This window comes from Acipenser ruthenus, chromosome 1 (assembly GCF_902713425.1).
Source record: "Acipenser ruthenus chromosome 1, fAciRut3.2 maternal haplotype, whole genome shotgun sequence".
NCBI lineage: Eukaryota > Metazoa > Chordata > Actinopteri > Acipenseriformes > Acipenseridae > Acipenser > Acipenser ruthenus.
The window spans coordinates 98,226,709-98,244,453 of NC_081189.1; the positions used below are offsets into that span (position 1 = coordinate 98,226,709).

The 17,745-nt window shown below is 35.2% G+C and overlaps 1 protein-coding gene across 7 annotated transcripts in view; it reads right to left on the minus strand.

Annotated features, from left to right (window-relative positions):
- Positions 1 to 17,745, minus strand: part of LOC117421176 (amyloid beta precursor protein binding family B member 2-like) — a 128,682-nt gene that overhangs the window by 13,397 nt on the left and 97,540 nt on the right. For all 7 annotated transcript variants that reach the window (XM_059032641.1, XM_059032642.1, XM_059032644.1 and 4 more), the window contains 2 exons: positions 1,946 to 2,060; positions 358 to 445 (listed from right to left, as the gene is read on the minus strand). In XM_059032641.1, the coding sequence (XP_058888624.1) occupies positions 358 to 445; positions 1,946 to 2,060 (203 nt within the window). The remainder of the gene's footprint in view (positions 1 to 357; positions 446 to 1,945; positions 2,061 to 17,745) is intronic.

Below are 17,745 nucleotides of genomic sequence, written 5' to 3' on the forward strand. Positions count from 1 at the left end.
AGGAACATACAAATACTACTGGGAAATGTAAACTAACTAACTTTTCTATGTAAACTAACTGTTTACATAGAAAATAAATATATTTTCCCTTTCCAACCACCAAATTTCCCATATTTTTTGAAATTTTAAGAGGAGACTGACCCTTTCAATATATAGGGTTATTCACTAAAGTGCCCTCACAAAACTACCAAAATAAACCAAACCATAGATGTATTTCAAGTGTTTATTATTGTCAAAATAGGCTTCTTGATGTTATGAGAAGCAAAATTAATTGAAAAAGTTCAAACTGGAGCTATGTTATTTAAATCACTGCTATTCTATCTGTCCATAGCTATGCAACAGAAAGTCTTCACCTACCTTGCAGGGGAACATCCAGACCCACACTGACTCTCTCCTGAAGAGAGCTGCCAGCTACGGCTTTGGCGTTCTTACGCTCTGCCATGATCTAGGGAGAAAAATAACAAAAAAAACAAACACAAGCATATGACTATTTAACATGCTCCAATTCACTGGATATAAACGTGTTCATGTATTTTGTGAGGCCATGTTGTGGGTGAGTAAATGAGCCTGTGACTGTTTCAAGGGCACAGTGAGCAGGATACTTGTACAGAGGACTCAAGTCTGACTCGGACAACCGGGTATGTGACAAAATGAAATCTGAATGGCAGAACAACCAGGGGCAGGCTGACGGGTTAACTGTAGCAGTGTGTGCGCGTTTTAGCCACAATTGATGTTAAAGCGTTTTCAACACTGCATAATTTGAGATCGCTATAAAGCAAGATGGCGCTGAGAGACGAGGGGCGGATCACCAGGAAAGCCAGGAGGAAACAGGTTTCTTATAGTTTTTGAGTTTGTGATTGAGTGTTTTTAAGTTATGGGTGGGCTAAGGAAGAGAAAGTTGATGCTTCTTCAGTTAATTCTTTTAATATGTAATCCTTCAAGTTTTTTCTCTTGAGATATTACTGTCTATGCTAGTGTTGCACGTCCAGTATTTAGTTCCATTCAGCCTCTCATCACGAAACAAGTTTTTCCATGTGCATACACGAAACAAGGAGTTTCCATGTGCATACAAAAGGCAGCATATGTCAGGTGTGTCAGCCTATAGGCAATCATGTGTGCCCCTGAAAACACACACAGACATGGTACAAATATAGAGGTTGCAGCCATATAAAATCGTTATGTGAACAATAAAAAAAAATAAAAAATACTTTCTGGTCTCAAATGCAGTTCTAAAAGCTATTCAAAATATACAGTTAAGCTAAAAACAATTCACAAGTCTAGTACTATATACATCATACACAAAAAATGTACTTCAGGTGGACTGAAGCAGAATAATGTGTCTTTTTATATTGTTTTGCACTGGAAGCAGTTCAGTGGAAGAACCAACTCCCACGTACACAGACATCTCAGTCAAAAATTTTAAAAAGGTCACGGTCAGTTGGCATGGTGGAAAAAACTAGATATATAATATAATACAATACTCCAAGGGACGCTACCAACTGTGGCTACAGGCTGCAGTCTGAACTAACGTCTACAAGCAATAAATTAATTGTGTTGCTGTCCATGACAGAAGACAACACTCATTTGTGGACTCCTGAATTGTGCAATATGACACAGACAGAAGAGGTGCACTGTATGTAGAGTACCATGCAGAAAGGACTACAGCTATGGCCAAAAGTTTTGCATCAACTAGAATTTTAGGATTGAGACAATTAAAAAAAAAAATAAAAAAAAATAAAAAATAAAAGTAGTTATATGAACATAATTTAGATATTTTATTTAACATCGATACGTAATCCAATATGTTAACGTAACGTTTCATTTGACTTTATGAAGCAAAATGAGTTAATTCTGTAGGGTGATGCAAACCGTTTGGCCATAGCTGTAGAATGGGGATCAGTATCTGTAATTAAAGCACCAGTAATAACATATTGGCGTAACTCACCTTGGAACAGATTTCGTGAAGACTGGTTGCAATGGCTTTCGCTGGGGTGTCACATCGGAACACATGACATTTTAAGATCCGGGTGTCTTTGTCTCTTGCTACATATGCAAAGTCCCTACAAAAAAGCGCAAGGAAAAAACAAGGCAGTTAAGATACCGGTATTTCTAAAGGACTAGGGCAATAGGTGTCATGTCATGAATATGTCATCATATCCACATTCCGAAACACTTCATCTTTGAGTATTTATATGCCGTGTGCACACAGTACATTATAGCACAGACTCTGATCAATTCATTTGGATGCTGCGCCCAATAAGTCAGGTCAGATCATTGGAATTCTTTTATGAAATTGTTTTGTCTTTTGTTTTTATTTGGCTTAAATGGTTAAGAAATGGTTTGCTGAGCCAGGGAGGCTGATACATCAACCAACTGCAAGTGAACAAAGCAGTTACTGTATGTCAGTGCTATTTAGTTCAGAATAAAGCTACTTCAAGACTATCGGCAAGTGTATGGTATTTGTATTCAGAATCTGTTGTATAAATTGTTTTCAGGGCTTAAAAAACAGCCAGTTTATTTTATATATCTTCATGCTCAGTTAGTCAAGCATAGATCATCCTTGTTAATGAATGCACTAGTACACCAATCTGTGCTTGTAAATACAACCAAGTCAAGTTAAGACAATTACTTTTTTTTTTATTTTTAATAATCCTACAGTGGCACATCTGAGTCTATTCTCTTGGGGCTCGCGCAGTGCATCGTGAAATCATGACAGGAATTCATGAGCACAGCTCTGTTCATCACATGAAACATGGATTAGATTTGTTGCAAAGTAAACCTCTGGCCTTTTATACAACCGGGTCATAAAAATTAATCCCCCAGAGGAAGACGAAGTTTAGCAATGCATTACCTGCCCGATATTAGCCCCAGCTGTTTAACAAATGGCTTGCTATTAAAAAAAAAGAAATAACACTTCATACAGCATAATAGGTGGACTTTATAGATCACGTAACATTGTCTTTTTATTTGTTGAGGGCACACACATTGTCAGATACGTACTGTATAATTAAAAAAAAACATTTAGTTATAATAAATAATGCATATTTTTTCATTAATCTCCGTTACCAAGCAACCCAATTAAACCTCTGGAAGGGTAAAGCATGAATTATTTGTTCCTTCTTTGCTGCAGTGCGTTTAACACACAGGTCTAAAGTCCCTTTCAAAACGGGTTTGCAAGCTATTCTAAACCCTATGAGTCGGTGCCATTACCTGGCTATCTACTACGGTTGAATATTTGTTCCGATTGATACTGCTATCGGGACTCGTAGAAGAAGCAGGACTCATGTATTCAGTTACTGTATCTGTTTGTTGGTTAGTTTAACAGTGCTCAAAGAAACCAAACGTATTTCAATGAAGTACAAGTTGTCTCATTATTGGCAGTGCTGTTACACAAGAGAAGGCTTGCTTCTAGTGAAAGGAGCCACTCTGTTTTATTTCACAAGAGCCTGTACATGCTTTAGCACTTAAAAAGCGTACTCCTTCAGTAGGGTGTTACACTGAATTAGATTGAAGCGTTTAACTTGGTTCTCAACAGTCCTCTAAGCAAGTGCTACATGTTAAAAGGAACCAGAGCATACATAAGATATATGAAAAAAAAGAATGCACTTCTTTTTATTCAAATAAAGATGTTTTTGGTGTGTATTCATGAAGTTGTTATGGTTATGTAAAAGGAGAGATGTTTTTTAAATTACGTTTATATGTCTGGATCTCCCTACTCATCTTTTCTGTGTGCAATAAAATTAAAGATGGTAACAGGTTTAAACTGTATAAAATGCATGGTGTAAGAACATGTTTGAGGAAACATGTAAATGAAGTGACGTACATAGTTTTACTATTTGATTTTCTCTCATTAAAACAAGTGGTATTACAATTAAAAGGAAACAATTAAGTGGTTGTCCTTATTAAAATTGTGGGAGAAAAAAAAATGTTAAAGCTCATTTAATCTAGCCTGAAGACAACTTTTTTTTTTTTTTCTAAATTATAGCTTTAGTTGCAACAGGCTTGAAACTAGCAGGTATATTACATATTAATGTATGCTCTTTGTATTACAGCATACATTATAGAAGCAGGTACGAATTAGAGGTTAGAAAGCTGCTTCCCATCTGATTTTCTGATGTTCTGCACGGTAGTAACACAGTGATATGATCCCTGCATCGGCTCTAGTATCTGCAGATAATTGCTTAGGGCTGCAATGTAAAGGTCAATGGAAGTGACCTTTTCATTGAATTTTAAATAGAAGAAATTATGATAATATGCAAGTCCGCTACTCCTCCTCCGAGTTCTATTGATTATAATTTACTTACTTTGAGGAGTTCTATTATAATTTACTTACTGTCTAGATTGCATTTGTTTTCTGTTCTGCCAAAAAACAAAAGGCATGGTCACAGATACATAATTTCTTTCCAGGGTTTCATTGATTTATAGGGAATGGGACAATACTGTACATTAGAGTAACCTTTGTTTTTTGTATTTATTTGTTAAGGTTATGTCTGTGACAAATGGAGGAGAAAACATTTGGAAAACTATATATATATATATATATATATATATATATATATATATATATATATATATATATATACAGCTCTGATAAAAATTAAGAGACCACTGCAAAATTATCAGTTTCTCTGGTTTTACTATTTATAGGTATGTGTTTGGGTAAAATGAACATTTTTATTTTATTCTATAAACTACTGACAACATTTCTCCCAAATTCCAAATAAAAATATTGTCATTTAGAGCATTTATTTGCAGAAAATGACAACTGGTCAAAATAACAAAAAAGATGCAGTGTTGTCAGACCTCGAGTAATGCAAAGAAAATAAGTTCATTTTCATTTTTAAACAACACAATACTAATGTTTTAACTTAGGAAGAGTTCAGAAATCAATATTTGGTGGAATAACCCTGATTTTCAAGCACAGCTTTCATGCGTCTTGGCATGCTCTCCACCAGTCTTTCACATTGATGTTGGGTGACTTTATGCCACTCCTGGCGCAAAAATTCAAGCAGCTCGGCTTTGTTTGATGGCTTGTGACCATCCCTCTTCCTCTTGATCACATTCCAGAGGTTTTCAATGGGGTTCAGGTCTGGAGATTGGGCTGGCCATGACAGGGTCTTGATCTGGTGGTCCTCCATCCACACCTTGATTGACCTGGCTGGTGTGGCATGGAGCATTGTCCTGCTGGAGCATAAAGTCACCCAACATCAATGTGAAAGACTGGTGGAGAGCATGCCAAGACGCATGAAAGCTGTGCTTGAAAATCAGGGTTATTCCACCAAATATTGACTTCTGAACTCTTCCTAAGTTAAAACATTAGTATTGTGTTGTTTAAAAATGAATATGAACTTATTTTCTTTGCATTATTCGAGGTCTGACAACACTGCATCTTTTTTGTTATTTTGACCAGTTGTCATTTTCTGCAAATAAATGCTCTAAATGACAATATTTTTATTTGGAATTTGGAAGAAATGTTGTCAGTAGTTTATAGAATAAAACAAAAATGTTCATTTTACCCAAACACATACCTATAAATAGTAAAACCAGAGAAAATGATAATTTTGCAGTGGTCTCTTAATTTTTTCCAGAGCTGTACATATAAATATATATACACACACACACTTTATATATATATATATATATATATATATATATATATATATATATATATATATATATATATAATCAGTTTTGGCATAAACAAATCTCTTACATTGTATCAATTTAAATCAGGGGTTGAGATATTATTCAAATGTAATATACTGCTATAGAAACAGCTGATTAAAATGAAAGAACATTAAAATATGAATCTGAAATTTGAAAGAATATTCAAAACATGTAAAATCCATGTTGGTCCAAGGACTATACAGTAAATATGTTCTATATCAGGGCTTCTCAAACTCGGTCCTGGGGACCACCTGTGGCTGCTGGTTTTCATTCCAACCAAGCTCTCAATTACTTAACTAGACCCTTAACTGAGCTGACCATTTGCTTAATTAGACCTTTCTACTTGTTTTCAGCTCTTAAACAGTTGCAGTTCAAGTTACTTATCAAATGTTATAGCTAACTTGGAATCTGCAACTGATCAAGAGTTGAAAACAAGTAAAAAGGTCTAATTAAGCAAATTATCAGTTCAATTAAGGGTCTAGTTAAGTAAATGAGTGCTCAGTTGGAATGAAAACCAGCAGCCACAGGGGGTCCCCATGACCGAGTTTGAGAAGCCCTGTTCTATATGAAATGGTTTGTTTGTAAAACATGCATGCATTTTATGTGAATTAAAATACATATTCCAATACATAAATTGTCTTAGCTGGAAGATAGTAAGCATTTAACATCAGACAGGAACTGCATTTTCTTAGAATCTCTATACAGCTTGCATCAGCAAGAACGGTGCTTCTAATGAGATAAGAATGCTGCTCGATGCAAATCACAACTTAGTGGAGCAGCTGTAACATTCAGTTCCAGTGGTGTATGCAGAATAAAATATATCTTATTTGAGACTGATGGTATGTTTAATCACCTGCAATGCAGGAAGATATAGGTTGATGAATACAGCATGTGCAAGGAGCATCATGTGTAGGATCGTACATTCCCCAAACAGTGCCATAAATTGATAACACCGTTGCCAAGGTTAACGAGATTTAAGCATCCCTGTATAGGCCGGTCAGTGCCAGGGGTTGGCTGTAGCTCTACCTTGGACCGAGTGAGAATGAAAATGAAAAGAAAAGATTTACCTCTCTCTGAATCCAGGAAAGCAGTAAAAGAAAAAAGCAGATATACAGTCAGCAAAAACCCACATACAGTACAGAATACACAAAATCAAGGAGAGGAATCAAGGAGAAGAAAAGTAATGGACTATGCTAATGTACATTTTTTGCAAATGGCTAAAAATCCCCCCACCACCAACCACACAAAAAAATAATAAATATGTATAGTATATAATTTAAACTCGATCTAATTTAAAAATAAAAATCCTTCCAGTATGATGAGTAATGCTTTAAAAATGAATGGTGAAAGCTATTTAAAGATCGAATGTGCATAAGCTGCAGCCATGTACAGTATGACCTTTTATAAATGTATTTTTTTATTTACTTATACACTGCATAGATTTACCTGGCCTAATATCGCCTTATCAAATAGATAAGGAATGCTTCTAAATACATCTGAATTGCTCAAAGCCTTTTTGTAACCTTCAGGTCCAATTACAGGTTATTTATTTTAATTTTTGTTTTACCCTTTTACAAAAGGACCCAAGTGACCCCCTGGCAGAACAATATAAACTATATCAAATCTACAGGGTATTTAGTTTGAGAGTACTCAACCTTAAATGAACAATCAGAATGCCTTATCCTGAAACGTTTTGCAATAAATATATAAAATGGTAACGGCTAAGGTCACTTTGTTAAAAAAAATAAGCACAATTCTGACAATTAATACCAAACTAAAGGTTGTTTCGATTGTAATTACACACAGTTTACATCTGAGTAGACCTAAAATGGGGTAAATGGAAACCTTTGGTAATCAATGGCAGAGAAGGGGAGCAAAGGTGCTGGAAATATTAAGCTGTCTATACCGGAGATTTAAGACAATTTCAAATCATTTGAAACTCGTATGACCATAAACTTGGTAAATATGAATACAGATAGACAACTTTTCATTTCCCAATAAGACATTATGCTTGACCATCCAGTAATAGCTATATAAACATTTTCCTGCAACTACTAGCAAGAAAATGCTGCATTACAGGAGATCACCTCACTGAAATTCTTGCTTGTTTAGCAGTTTAGGCATACAGTAAAGTATAAGCCTTTTTTTTAACCTTTTGTTCCAAGCAGAAAAAAATGCTTTATATTATTATTTAAACAATTATATATTAAAAAACAAAAACTGTGCTATCAACAGTAGATGCCTTTATAATGCCACAAACACAAATAGAAACTACACAAATACATATTATATTGTACTTGGAAACTTAACATGTCAAAAATCTAGTTAAAAAAGTTTAAAAATATTTAAATTTAAAATAAAGAGGCTCCATCCCTTGAAAAATAAAAATAATTGCCCATCCAAAGTTTCAAAGTCCTATAGATGGGGGCACATTTACTCGGAATTGCCTGCCATGGCTTTCAGGCATTGACTGAACAAGTAAACAGGGGCTTCACAATAGTGGCAGCCTAGTATATGAAAGATGTCTTTTTTTGCAACTCGCTGAAACAAATACATTTTATTTTTCAATAATGTACTGTAGGAGGTTAACGCAGTAATCCAAGGCTGCATTCACACCGTGTCCGTTTCAAACAGACTCGGTCTGGTTCGTTTAGTTTGAAACAATGTATCAGTGTGCTTCTGTTCACACTTATCTGCACACAAAGGTTGTTTTGTTTGTTTATTTTGGTCCTTTTCCATTTTTTTCAGGACTGAGTTTGTTTGTGTTCACAATGCAGTTTGCAAGAACACTCGTATGGTCTATGAACCGGATGTTTACTATATATATATATATACATACCGTACTGTGCAAAAGTTTTAGGCAGGTGTGAAAAAATGCTGTAAAGTAAGAATGCTTTCAAAAATAGACATGTTAATAGATTATATTTATCAATTAACTAAATGCAAAGTGATTGAACAGAAGAAAAATCTAAATCAAATCCGTATTTGGTGTGACCAACCTTTGCCTTCAAAACAGTATCAATTCTTCTAGGTACACTTGCACAAAGTCAGGGATTTTGTAGGCATATAGTCAGGTGTATGACTAAACAATTATACCAAACAGGTGCTAATGATCATCAATTCAATATGTTGGTTGAAACACAATCATTAACTGAAACAGAAACAGCTGTGTAGGAGGAATAAAACTGGGTGAGGAACAGCCAAACTCAGCTAACAAGGTGAGTTTGCTGAAGACAGTTTACTGTCAAAAGTCATACACCATGGCAAGACACAAGGTAGTTATACTGCATAAGCAAGGTCTCTCCCAGGCAGAAATTTCAAAGCAGACAGGGGTTTCCAGATGTGCTGTCCAAGCTCTTTTGAAGAAGCACAAAGAAACGGGCAACGTTGAGGACCGTAGACGCAGTGGTCGGCCAAGGAAACTTACTGCAGCAGATGAAAGACACATCATGCTTACTTCCCTTCGCAATCGGAAGATGTCCAGCAGTGCCATCAGCTCAGAATTGGCAGAAAACAGTGGGACTCTGGTACACCCATCTACTGTCCGGAGAAGTCTGGTCAGAAGTGGCCTTCATGGAAGACTTGCGGCCAAAAAGCCATACCTCGACGTGGAAACAAGGCCAAACTATGCACGAAAACACAGGAACTGGGGTGCAGAAAAATGGCAGCAGGTGCTCTGGACTGATGAGTCAAAATGTGAAATATTTGGCTGTAGCAGAAGGCAGTTTGTTCGCCGAAGGGCTGGAGAGCGGTACACGAATGAGTGTCTGCAGGTAACAGTGAAGCATGGTGGAGGTTCCTTGCAAGTTTGGGGCTGCATTTCTGCAAATGGAGTTGGGGATTTGGTCAGAATTAATGGTCTCCTCAATGCTGAGAAGTACAGGCAGATACTTATCCATCATGCAATACCATCAGGGAGGCATCTGATTGGCCCCAAATTTATTCTGCAGCATGACAACGACCCCAAACATACAGCGAAAGTCATTAAGAACTATCTTCAGCGTAAAGAAGAACAAGGAGTCCTGGAAGTGATGGTATGGCCCACACAGAGCCCTGATCTCAACATCATCGAGTCTGTCTGGGATTACTTGAAGACAGAGAAGCAACTGAGGCTGCCTAAATCCACAGAAGAACTGTGGTTAGTTCTCCAAGATGTCTGGGCCAACCTGACTGCCGAGTTCCTTCAAAAACTGTGTGCAAGTGTACCTAGAAGAATTGATGCTGTTTTGAAGGCAAAGGGTGGTCACACCAAATATTGATTTGATGTAGATTTTTCTTCTGTTCACTCACTTTGCATTTTGTTAATTGATAAATATAAACTATTAACATGTCTATTTTTGAAAGCATTCTTACTTTACAGCATTTTTTCACACCTGCCTAAAACTTTTGCACAGTACTGTATATATATATATATATATATATATATATATATATATATATATATATATATATATATATATATATATTCTAATTATTTAATTTTTAACAAGGCAAAAATTACATTACAAATGAGGGACATATTGGAAAGGAACATGATAACAAAGAAGAAGAAATACAACAGACATTGCCAGGGGTTGATACACTACATTCAGATTCCATTAATGGCATGTTAAAGAGATCAATAACATGAAGAAATTGTAAACTGTTTATGTTATTAAACAAGGAGGTATTTATCAAATCATGTGGTTTACATGCTAGTTTAGAATTGACCATTTTTAGAGATCTTACATGAAGTTTGACCTCATTGGTAAAGGCTATGACTGAAGGCTTCAAGCCTCCCATTTACATTTGTGAACATTTTGCTAACAAAATAATAAGATTTACAACAAAAAAAATGTCACAATTACAGGTTGCATTAAAATACCATATAATGTCAAAATAGACAAAATAGACAAGAGTTATTTTAAAAACTAAATATTTTATGAAGAGATTCACTGGATGGATATATAGAACTAATGATTTTAAAGTGAGTTCCTTTAGCTTTGGTGGAATTGGACAGGTTAAATAGAAGGTTCTTGATTTTCTAAGCCTTAACTGATCTGTGATACCATGCTTGTACTTTGACTGGAAGTCATTAAATATGGCCATATTTAGAGCATCACAAAGCCATTTGATATTACATTTATTATTTAGAAAGTGTAAGCCATTAAATCAACAAGGTTGAGTAAGTAGGATTTCCAATACAGCAATGCCTGTTTGTAATAGTCTGATCATTTTACAGAAAGTCTTGAAACATCACAGGTCACATTTAAGCAACCTCCAAACCTCCCAGTTCTCTGAATAAATGATTTGGAATATGAAACTACATAGAATCATTATTGTATATACAGGCCCTTAACCAGTTTAACTTAAAGGTCCCGATCAAGGATTCAAAGTCATTGGCTTTGAGCCCACCATCTGAATAATCTTTTACTAGTTGTAAATGGTTTTTGTTACGCCATATAAATTTAAAGATGATAGAATTTATGTGCTTAATATTTGGGGGGAAACGTACAATGACCAAGATGGGTATATCAATCTGGCTTACCCCTCTGTTGTTGATAAGAGAATATGTCCAGGAGATAGATAAATCTCTCTGTAACCAAAAGCTGAGTGTTAGTTTAGTTATTTCCAGTCTATTGCTGATATTCAACAACTCTCTCTTTTTTTGGGGTTTTTTAGCAGTGGTAATTCCTAGGTACTTAATTTCATTTTTGATTGGAATAGAGTCTATGCTGTCTATCACACATTTATGAATAGGCATAAGTTCACCTTGAAATTTCAAATCAAGGAGGGTGGGGGGGGGATCCTGAACTCAAGGAAACAGAGCTAATAATATTTGAGTACATAAGTTTAATTGTATTTATAAATTTATAGACGTATGTGGTTATAAATATGCCTGCCTTTTATAAAGGCTGAGTGGGGTGTTAACTTCAGCAATGCCTTTTTTTAAGTCTATTTGCATAAACGTGGGCTAATAACTTGTAAATCACAACAGAATAAAGTAATTGGACGCCAATAATCCACAAATAAAGGGTCTTTACCCGGCTTAGGTAACAGAGGCCTTGTTTCATAGTACAGGACAATTAATTTAATTTAATGCATTCACTGAAAGCCAAAAATAAAAGCTCCCCAAGATCTGACCTGAAACATTTAAAGAATTCAGCAGTTAAACCATCAGGGCCAGGTGACTTCCCATTGGGTAACTGTTTAATGACAATATCTAGTTCCCCGATTTTGAGATCAGATTATGTTATATATTTGTAGTCTTCATCAATTTGAGGTATAAGAAAAAATAAAAACTTTGAGAAAATGTGGAATTCTATACATTTTTGTAAAAATGATACATTTCACTAGCAACTGTATTTTTGTCATCTATCTTTTGATTAATGAGGAGAGCAGTTATAGATTATTTTACCTTGCCTTTGCTTTTCTAAATTAAAAGAAATAATTTTTTTTAACCCATTTCAATCCACTTTGCTTCAGAACAAATAAAAGCCCCAGTGGCTTTATCTTTATAAAGTTAGTCTAGCTGTGACTGCAAAGTCATTAATTTGGATCTATCTTCATTATTTAGTTCATTTTTATTGCAAATTAGGTTTATATCCAAAATAATTTTAGATTGTTTAATTTGTCTAATTTTAGCTAACTCTTTACCAAATTTAATAGAAAGGTTTTGTATTTGATATTTCAACATTTCCCATTTTTTAATGGAAGATAGTGATTTTTGCTTTGTGTGTATTTCTTTAATAAGAGCCCTCGTTTTATTACAGAAATATTCATTGTTAAGTAAGTTACAATTACATTTCCAGTTATACTTAAAAGACGCACATTTGTGGAGAGAAAGGTATGGCAAGAATTGTCGAGGTGCATTTATAAATACTGTACTCTGCATCAGATCACACAGCTGCGCAGGGGGTGGGACCTGTGGCAGCAGGCAGGGCAGGAGATGCAACCAACCAGAGAAAAACGGACAGAGACTCTAAAGAGCGATCCAAATCTTTTTTTTAAAAAAGCTGAAAGTTTAAGGTTTTTTTTTTTTTAATTTTCAGAATGGGATACGGAAACGCTGTACTTCAGGGAGAAGCAGCAGAGCGATCAGAATGGCGAGTTTTGAATTGATTTGAATATTTACTTTTGACTTTTTTCACTACTTTAATTAATCATTGGTGTCCGATTCAGATTCATTCAATTTATTACGTACACTTCATTTTCCCAAAAGGTCAACATTTATATAAATCTCGTCACTAATGTTTATTGCGATAAATTCCAATGTCTGCATTTATTTATTTTTTTTCTAGTGGTCTATGGATATCTACTAGTGATTTGCCCCTTTTTGAAAAAAAGTGCCAACCCATTGGTGATATGCTGTAATATCAACACCCCCCATGTGACCTGTTTTGACCAATTAGGATAGAATATTTAAAATACTCATTTTATAAAAATATCTATCTATCTATTTATTTTATATTATTGCAGGAGGCTGTGTTGTCCAGTGGTTAAGAAAAGGGCTTGTAATTGGGAGCTCCCCGGTTCAAATCCTAGCTCAGCCACTGACTCATTGTGTGACCCTGAGCAAGTCACTTAACCTCCTTGTGCTACGTCTTTCGGGTGAGATGTTGTGACTCTGCAGCTGATGCATAGTTCACACACCCTAGTCTCTGTAAGTCGCCTTGGATAAAGGGGTCTGCTAAATAAGCAAATAATAATAATACAAATAAATAAAATCATAATTAAACCATAGATATGCCTCTACTTTTATGGGGGGGGGGGGTTCTTTATGCTTACATGTTAAATTGCAATACAAAAGTTAAAAAGCATAGATGTCGTATCTCCATTTTATTGTTAACCTCACAAATTATTTTTTTCTATCTAAATACTGTATTCGATGTTTTTGTAGTTTGAGAAATTACCCCTCCAGTAAAGATGAAAAAGTAGAATGCAAAACTTGTTAAGCATGAAAAAGTGTTATTATTATTATTATTATTATTATTATTATTATTATTATTATTATTATTATTATTTCAGAATAATGTAATGTTACATTTTTGCAAAACTGTTTGTTTCTTCTAGTTTGATATGAGCACAGCTGTTTTTAGCTAAGAAAATGTCCCTTCGTACTCACTTTGAAAATGTGTTCAATATCTAATTAGGAAAACAATGTGAGCTACTTTAAGCTACTGCTAAATAAATCAGGCAGGCATGGCCATATCTGCAGCAGGAAAGGGCTTGTTAGTCATGGAAGTGAAATAATAAAATAAACATTTAACTAAAAACCAAATATATGCCAACATTGGCCCAGTTTCCTAACCACCAAAAAAAAAAGTCGGGCCCAGTGTAAAGAAGATATTTAATTAATTTAATATAATTTATATACAGTGAACTCTCAATAAAACGAATTTCAAGGGAACGGCAAAAAAAAAAAGGTTTTATGAATAATTGTTATTATCAGGAGTCTAAGCCAAATTAATACTGTCAGTTTGTATTGAAGTTACAATAGCACTGATATCAAATTTTAATTACAGCAAAATACTTTGCGTTAAATTTGTGTTAAGTTAATTTGTATTATAAGAAGTCATTTACAATAAGCGAAGGCTAAATTTGTCTGGGACCATGTAGAACAGGGGTCTCCAATCCTGGTCCTGGAGGGCCAGGCACTCCTGGTTTTTGTTCCAACTGTACCCTAAATTACTTAATTGGACCAATAAAGTGCTTATTAGAAGCTTAATTGGTCAAATTAATTAATTTAGGGTACAGTTGGGAAAAAAAAAAAAAATCAGGAGTGACACGAGCCGTCCAGGACCAGGATTAGAGACCCCTGATGTAGAACATTTGTAGCATCAGGAAAGTTGTTTAATTCAGGTTTTGCAACCAGTTTATTTGTGTACTTAAGCATTTATTTATTTTGTTTTATATTAAAAAAAAATAACATACTGTTTCAGTGGCAGCCTCATTTCATACAATGGCACAGCAGTTCATGTTTGCAACATTTTAATGTGCCTGCAATTTTCGATTTCCTGCAGCCTTTTTCTCAGCAGATAAAATATATTGACTAGATAAATGGCTTCTATGCAAAATGTTGAAGACATTCAGTCGACTCAGCCACTTAAATATGGGTTTCATTAGAGGTCTCCAACCACTGAACTTTCTGCTGTGTAAGCACAGAGCAAAAAGTAGGTGAATGATTCTATAGCCCAGTGCTACAGAAAAGCAATGCCCTTTCTTCAAATAAGGAATCACTCCATTTTAAAGGTCCTCTTTCTTGGCAAGAGAGATATAGAAATAGGCATGGGTTTGTCTTCTGTCATTAGTTATGCTCTTGTGTACATTATAATCCAAAAATATGTGACCCAATAGGCTTTTTATAGTGTCTAGTTATTTCCTCTGTAGCTTTTTTTTATGGACAGTCAGCTTCATCACAGCAATAACGAACATTTTTAGCACTATTTCCTTATTAAACATCTGCAAAGTCATTAAAAGCCATAGAAAAAGAGAAGTACATTAAATAGTTATTTTTACCACTGAAGTGTAACAATTTATTTAGCGCTCACACGGTTCTGTTTTTCTGCGGTAAAATTTAACTTAAAAAAAGTTAATGGTTAAATGGCATTCATGTTTGAAATCAGGTGATCTGGTTGCAGTTATTTTTGCTAATTGAAGTGTAATACATTGCTAGTTCATGGAATACCCTCGTCAATGAATAGCTATGGTCCTGTTTTTTTTTTTTTTTTTTTAAACATCATAACATATCATGCTAGCTTCACAAAATGCCTGCAATTGCAAGGCAGGTTGTTTGAATTGAATTGGAGAGGCTCAAATGAAAACCTAGTCTGCTACCACAGGCTTAATGGCAGCTAATGTATGTTAATGTATGTATTGCACAATTGTGCAATTAACCTTGTTTTGATTGAGCCCAAGCTTCCCACAGCTGTACTATTAAACATGGCTAGTGCAAAATGTCACATACAACGACCATAATTATTCCATAATGGAATGTTCATCTTCTGTTTGTGAGCTCTGTAGAGATACATTTTATCCGGTGGTGTCACTTCCTTCCTTCCTAAAAGAAACACTTTGATTTGCTGGTAACCTCTAAAATCACTTTCGACACAGGTCGTCTGTCCAGAATCAACCAACAAAAATAAAATGCCACTGGTTTATAGAACCTCCCGCACCTCTATGTTTGGTAGACATTAATTACATTTTGTATTTAAAGTGGTTTTAAAAAGGGGTCTGTCAGCAGTATCAAAAACAATTAGCAATATCAAAAGCAATTACTCATACTAAGGGAAAGCCTGGAGGTATTAGAAATACTACTGTGGTGGGTTTGATACCAGTCAAGGTGCCTCACGTATTATCAACTGCAGAAAGAGCTTTAGTAAGCATATTATTCACAACAGCCTGTCATGAAACAATGTTTATACTTAATCATTAAAAAGTTCATTAAAAAAGTAGATACGTGTCTGGCTGACCAGTGATGTCATAGTGCTACGGATAATTTATGACAAAATGTCAGAGATTAAGTAAGCATAGACTCGACAAGATAGATTTCCCCTTTCCCAGCCAACAGAAATGCCACTTCAACAGCATGAAACCAAGATGGATTACCAAAGGTGTACACTGAAAATGAGAAAGAAATCTTCATTACACAGCAGGAGCCCAACTACAGTCAATACATATGCAGACTACACAGTGAGCATTCACAGCTGCCATCAGAAATTCTAACCCAGCCGCCCACCAGAGCTGGGGACTCTGGGATAAAGAAGTCTCATTAAACTGTAAAGGTTAACAGCATAAAATGAAAGAAATGCTTGATAATGCTTGAGTTCACACCAGAGCAACTGACAGCAGCTACCCTAAATGCCAACACCACTCAATATTCAGAAATACATTGCATAAAACACAGAAGGTACAATCATTTTGTAAACTCAAACGTGGATATAGATTAATAATGCCTAAAACTTCAGTTTTAAAAGCTATCTTCAATTTTTTTCACAAAAGAACTGGGCTGTAGTTTAATGTGAACCCCATAAAGTACAGGAATATGCTGTTGTGATGAAAATCTTCAGAATATTCAATTCCATTAACAGGACTAGACATTATTTAAAAAGTGACACCTACTGGCAAATAAAGACTTAGTGTCCAAACTATATATGCAACATTAGGTGTAGTTTTCCCTTATAAACTGTTAAGTTCATGTGTCTTTCACACATTCCACACTTGACCAGAATCCATAAAATCGAATCAAAATTTGCTGGTAAATACTATTAGAGAACAAATTTCTAATATATAAAAAAATCCTAGCCAAGATTAAAAAGATGGGCAGCACATACAACAAGCCGCAGTAAAATGACAATACATTTAACACACAATTAGGTCTGCCTAATAGATGTCAATGAAGGATAATGGTTTATTATTATTATTATTATTATTATTATTTATTTCTAAGCAGACGCCCTTATCCAGGGCGACTTACAATTGTTACAAGATATCACATTATTTCACATTATTTTTACATACAATTACCCATTTATACAGTTGTGTTTTTACTGGAGCAATCTAGGTAAAGTACCTTGCTCAAGGGTACAACAGCAATGTCCCCCACTGGACTAACCACTACTCTGGAGTAGTGGTTAGTCCAGAGCCCTAACCACTACTCCACACTGCTGCCTACACATGTTGTAAAGGGCAGCAGGAATCAGATTAATAATGATTTATTTCAACAAAACGTGATGCACATGTTAACAGCACATTATACAGTGGAAGATCCTTCATAAGGGGGTTACAGCAACATATTCTTCATGCAAATATCAGTAGAGAGTGCACACACACTGTTTCTTTAAACTACCCTAGTTACTGTGCTCCCTTTCCACATGCATCCTTACGTCTTCACGCTGTGTGAATAGCCTCCCACTGACAGCCACTCCAAATCGAGTTGCCATAAAATCTACACTTACTGCCAACTTTTCTCTTGTAAAGCTGTGCTTATGCAAGCTCACAATGTCTGGGTCTAGGTAGGGGGAGAAACCACTAATCCTGGCTCTGGTAGTTCTGACAGATTTTAAAGAGTCTCAAAAGAGAAAAAAAAAAATGACAAAT